The sequence below is a fragment of a genome, unplaced genomic scaffold, assembly GCF_019419815.1.
Source record: "Pyrus x bretschneideri cultivar Hongxiangsu unplaced genomic scaffold, Pyrus_bretschneideri_v1 Contig29, whole genome shotgun sequence".
In the NCBI taxonomy this organism is placed as follows: Eukaryota; Viridiplantae; Streptophyta; class Magnoliopsida; order Rosales; family Rosaceae; genus Pyrus; species Pyrus x bretschneideri.
The window spans coordinates 4,797,584-4,802,342 of record NW_025999601.1 but is presented as its reverse complement, the minus strand read 5'-3'; the positions used below and the strand labels follow the sequence as shown (position 1 = coordinate 4,802,342).

General features: G+C 35.8%; 2 protein-coding genes across 2 annotated transcripts; both read left to right on the top strand.

Moving 5' to 3' along the window:
* Nucleotides 1–1,384: 1,384 nt before the first annotated feature.
* On the top strand, nucleotides 1,385–3,630 carry LOC108865847 (protein ANTAGONIST OF LIKE HETEROCHROMATIN PROTEIN 1-like). Its single transcript, XM_018643444.2, has 3 exons — nucleotides 1,385–2,779; nucleotides 2,868–3,093; nucleotides 3,185–3,630. The coding sequence occupies exons 1-3, from the start codon at nucleotides 2,225–2,227 to the stop codon at nucleotides 3,628–3,630; spliced, it is 1,227 nt and encodes a 408-aa protein (XP_018498960.2). The 5' UTR covers nucleotides 1,385–2,224.
* Nucleotides 3,631–3,804: 174 nt separating this feature from the next.
* LOC125479486 lies at nucleotides 3,805–4,759 on the top strand. Its single transcript, XM_048588846.1, has 2 exons — nucleotides 3,805–4,125; nucleotides 4,223–4,759. The coding sequence occupies exons 1-2, from the start codon at nucleotides 3,805–3,807 to the stop codon at nucleotides 4,757–4,759; spliced, it is 858 nt and encodes a 285-aa protein (XP_048444803.1).

Here is a 4,759-nt window from a genome sequence, read left to right as displayed (position 1 = left end):
CTTGCCCTCGCTCATCGTCGTCTTCCCTCATCGTCGGCTTGCCCTCGCTCATCGTTGTCTTCCTCACCCTCATCTCTGCATCTTCCTCACCCTCATCTCTACGTCTTCCCGCATCTGCATCTGCTCGCCCTCATCTGCTCCGAGTTGTCTGGTAAACTTCGAATCTTCGATTTATTTCGTCATTTGTTTTGCAAATCGTGATATTACTGAGCTTTATTTGATTTTGTTGTTTTGGGTTTGAGAAGTTTTGAATCCTAGACCTCTGCACTTGAACAAATTAGGGTTTTGATTTTTAGGTCAAATTGAGATTGATTAGAGCATCTGAACTTCACTAAAATTCACTGTCAATCTGCAACCTTGGTAGAAGTAGCCTGCTTAGCATGTTGGGTATGTTGATTATGATGTTGTTAAGATTCGGAAGTACATTGGCTTTTGTGTTTTGGTAGTTATAATGCTTTGATTTGTTCGCTTTAATTTTGGATTTCCATATGAATGTTCATCTGTTGAATGCAAATTATGTTACTTTTGGTAAATGGTTATCGGCTTAAGAAATCATATGTGGGTTTTATTTGGATTAAATCCTATTTTAGGAGTTTGCTGCTGCAAAAGCAGATGTAAGTGAGATGAAACATGAAACTGGGTTTGGCAGTTGAGAATTGAGCTGAGAAAATGGGGTAGTGTTTCACTTTATCATCCTTTTGTGTTCAATCTGATGTTGTTAGGATTCGGAAGTACATTGGCTTTTGTGTTTTGGTAGTTATAATGCTTTGATTTGTTCGCTTTAATTTTGGATTTCCATATGAATGTTCATCTGTTGAATGCAAATTATGTTACTTTTGGTAAATGGTTATCGGCTTAAGAAATCAAAGTGGCTTAAGGATCAACTTTGTTGTTATAAAATTGCCTTTGCTAGGTAACTCGTGTATACAACTTACAAGTACTCCTATATTAATTTGTTTAGTGAATATGATAAATTGTTGTATGAGTAAATCGACCAATCATCTAGTAAAACTGTACAAGTTAGCAACTTTCTAAAAACAATCATTTTTCAATAGACGTGATAGGGGTCCTTGTGTTCAATCTTCCATACTTTGGATTTTGCAGACTCATTGGATTCTTGATAAGAGCTCTGCATTTCGCAGACTCTGGATTTCGCAGACTCATCTAAATGAATTACACATAGATAGGAATAAGCTATACACTCTCCTATGGTTGGAGCTGTGGCTCAAATAGGAATAAGCTATACACTCTCCTATGGTTGGAGCTCAGATTGCTTCAATATTTTTATTTCTAATTCTAGACAGGTCATCTCGATAAAGAATTTGGTCCATTTTAAACTAGGGATGAAGATTCAAACTCAAGACATTTTCCAAATATCAGTAAAGGAAGTTGCACAACTAGACTAAGAGAAACATCTCTTCCAACAATGCATAAATCATAGCCACTGATAGATTCAGAAATGTTCAAAATATCAGATACATTTCCTCATAGGTGAAAACAAATGGACAAAGATACAGCTCCTGACCACAAATTTTAGTTCAACCTGGTTTGGACATCACCTTGCAACGTTACCTGAACATGAGTTTTCAATGACATGCTGTTCTCAAAAGCTTAACTTACTCCGATGTGAAAGAAAGAATGTGTGCAAGTACTGATATTGTACGAATCATGGATGAATATGTAATATAAAATCGATAATAGCAATGTAATTCTCATTTATAAAAAACAGAAAAACAGAAAATCAAAGCTCAGTTTCCGAATAAAGACGGCAAAATTGCCAAAACACCAATCACAACTATGATATTTAGAAAATAGTTAGACTGCAGAGGCTTATCTGGGCTTCCACCGATAGCTTGATATTCTGCTCGAATCTTCTGCTTCATATTATCTGACAGCTCTCATTCAGATTTGTTTGACATGTTTTGTTTGAACCTCTCATTCAGATTTTTCGTACATATTTTTTAAAACCCTCTTCTCTACACCCCGAGTTGTATTTTAAACTAAAACACTGCACGATTGATTAGTTCAAGTGCAACTTGTCATTTCCCTACCTATTTTTCCATGATTTCTGTTTTTCTAGGTATAAGTATACCTAGAAATTTTGTACTTGTTTCAGTTTGCTTTTGATATTTGCGGTAATGTTGTTTTATCAGCTGATATAACATAGCTGGATTATATTATTTGGTTTGTTCTTTGTGCCAGATGGAAAGCGTGCAGTAGCATAATGTCCTTAATATTTTTTTCCTTTTTTTTTTTTGTTTGGATAGATATGGATCGAATGAAGCTTTTATTGATCTTATTGTTAGAGATGTCTCATTTAGAGACAATTTGCATTTGTACGATTCTTGTGTTGCTCATGCTAAGGGCAAAACAGAGACATGTTGAACAACGCACCTTGACTAACCGTTCACTTGTTAGACGAGAGATTAGTTTGTGTTATCTGAATGGTATAATAGGGAATACTGATGTTGAATGTGTCAACGAATTGAGAATGGATAGAAGGACTTTTAGCATATTATGTGACTTACTTCGTCAAGATGGGAGGGTAAAAACGGATGGTTTGGTCTCTGTAGAGGAGCAGGTGTGTATGACTTTACAAATACTAGCACATCATACTAAGAATCGTAGTGTTGGTGGTAGATTTTATAGGTCGGGAGAGACTATAAGTAGGTATTTCAATAGTGTATTGCAAGGAATTTTGCGATTACAAGGTATCCTACTAAAAGTCCCTCAACCTGTGCCTATTGATTCTACAGATCCTAGGTGGCGATGTTTTAAGGTATGTTGATAATTATTTTCATTTTCCCTAAGCTTTAACTCTTCATTCCCTTTGTATAAATTAACAAAAGCTTATTTTTTTTTTTTAGAATTGCTTGGGAGCATTAGATGGAACACACATTGATGTGCATGTACCTGAAATTGACAAACCAAGATACCGAAATAGAAAGGGTCGAGTCGCAACTAATGTATTAGGTGTGTGTTCAGGAGATATGCAGTTCATATATGTGTTTCCGGGGTGGGAGGGTTCCGCATTAGACTCTAGAGTGCTACATGATGCAATTACTAGGCCTAATGGTTTTAAGGTACCAACGGGTAAGATTATTAGTTAGTCTCAACTTTGTAAGTTAGGTCTAGTTTTGTTTGTGAACTACAAAATACTAATATAAGGTATTTTTTTTATTAGGTTATTATTACCTTGTAGATGGTGGTTATACAAATGGTGAAGGATTCCTTGCACCCTATAGAGGAATACCTTATCATTTATCTGAATGGGAAGGACGAACACCTTCTAATAAGGAAGAATATTTTAACATGAAGCATTCTAAGGCAAGGAATGTAATTGAACGTTGTTTTGGCTTGCTAAAAGGAAGGTGGGGGATACTAAGGAGTCCATCTTTCTATCCGATAAGGACACAAGGTCGAATAATTACCGCTTGTTGCCTACTACACAATCTTATTAGGCAAGAGATGTCTGTAGATCCAATGGAGAATGTGCCAATAATAGAAGATGGACAAAATACAGAAGAAGGTGAATATGTTGGTAGTGTTGAAACATCTGACCAGTGGACTGCAAAGAGGAATGCCATGGCTCAGGAAATGTATAATGAGTGGAGAGCAATTAGGAACTAGCAACTGAACTAGCTATATGTGTTAATGATAAGATTTTATTTTAGTTTTCCTTTTTATCATGCATATGTTGGATATTATTAAAATGATTGGATATTATGCAAATTGATTATTTGTATTGTATTTTAGTACATTCAAATATTTTTTGTTTAGGTATGGATAACCACAATAATTCGAATGCTTCTCAAGAGCCAAAAGGAAGAAGGCGTAAATGGGAAGCATTTGAGGAAGAAGTATTACTATCCGTTCTTGAGGATTTTGTTGCTCAGAAGCAACGATGGGAAACATGGTACTTTGATTGAAATAGCGAAAGCTGTCAATGTTTTATGTCCTAATTCAAATATAAAGGCAACTCCACATATTGAGTCAAAGTTGAAGAAATGGAAAAAAACATATAGTTTGGTCCTTGACATGATAAACACAAGTGGATTTGCATGGAATGATGTCAAAAAGTGCGTTGAAGTTGACAGTGATGACGCATGGCTTTCTTATGTGCAGGTTCATATCCTATTTTATTTATACATTAGTTATATTCTTGCTGCTACATTTGTTATGTATGCTAAATTTTAGTTTTGCTATGTTCATATAATCTTAGAAAAATAAAGAAGCTGATGGATGGAGAAGCAAACCTTTTCCACTGTACGATAGATTTGCATATATATTTGGAAAAGATCGGGCTACGGGTAATGTAGCCGAAACCCCTGCTGAAATGATGGAGGAACAAAGTCATGATCAGGTTGGTGCAAGTGATATTGGAGGTGAAAATGTTGTATCTTCAATGAACCAACAAAGCCATCAAAGCACCCCATCTGAAAATAGCCAAAGAAAAAGGAAAAGAGCTATGGGAAATTCAAGTGATGGAACCGAGGCAATTATTAGTGGACTGAAAGAATTTTATGCTGAAATTGGGAAGAGGATGCAAATGGTAACTGAAGCTTTAGTTCAAGGTACTGCAAATCATACTGACATAGCTAACGAACTTGAAGCAATGGGTCTTTCTCCTATGGATCAAATTGATGCATTAACTCTTATTTTGGAAAAACCACAAAATGTGGGAGTGTTCAGGGCAATCAATTCGGGACTCAAGAAAGTGTTCGTCCAAAGGCTTTTAAGCGACAAAGCAAGTGGATGA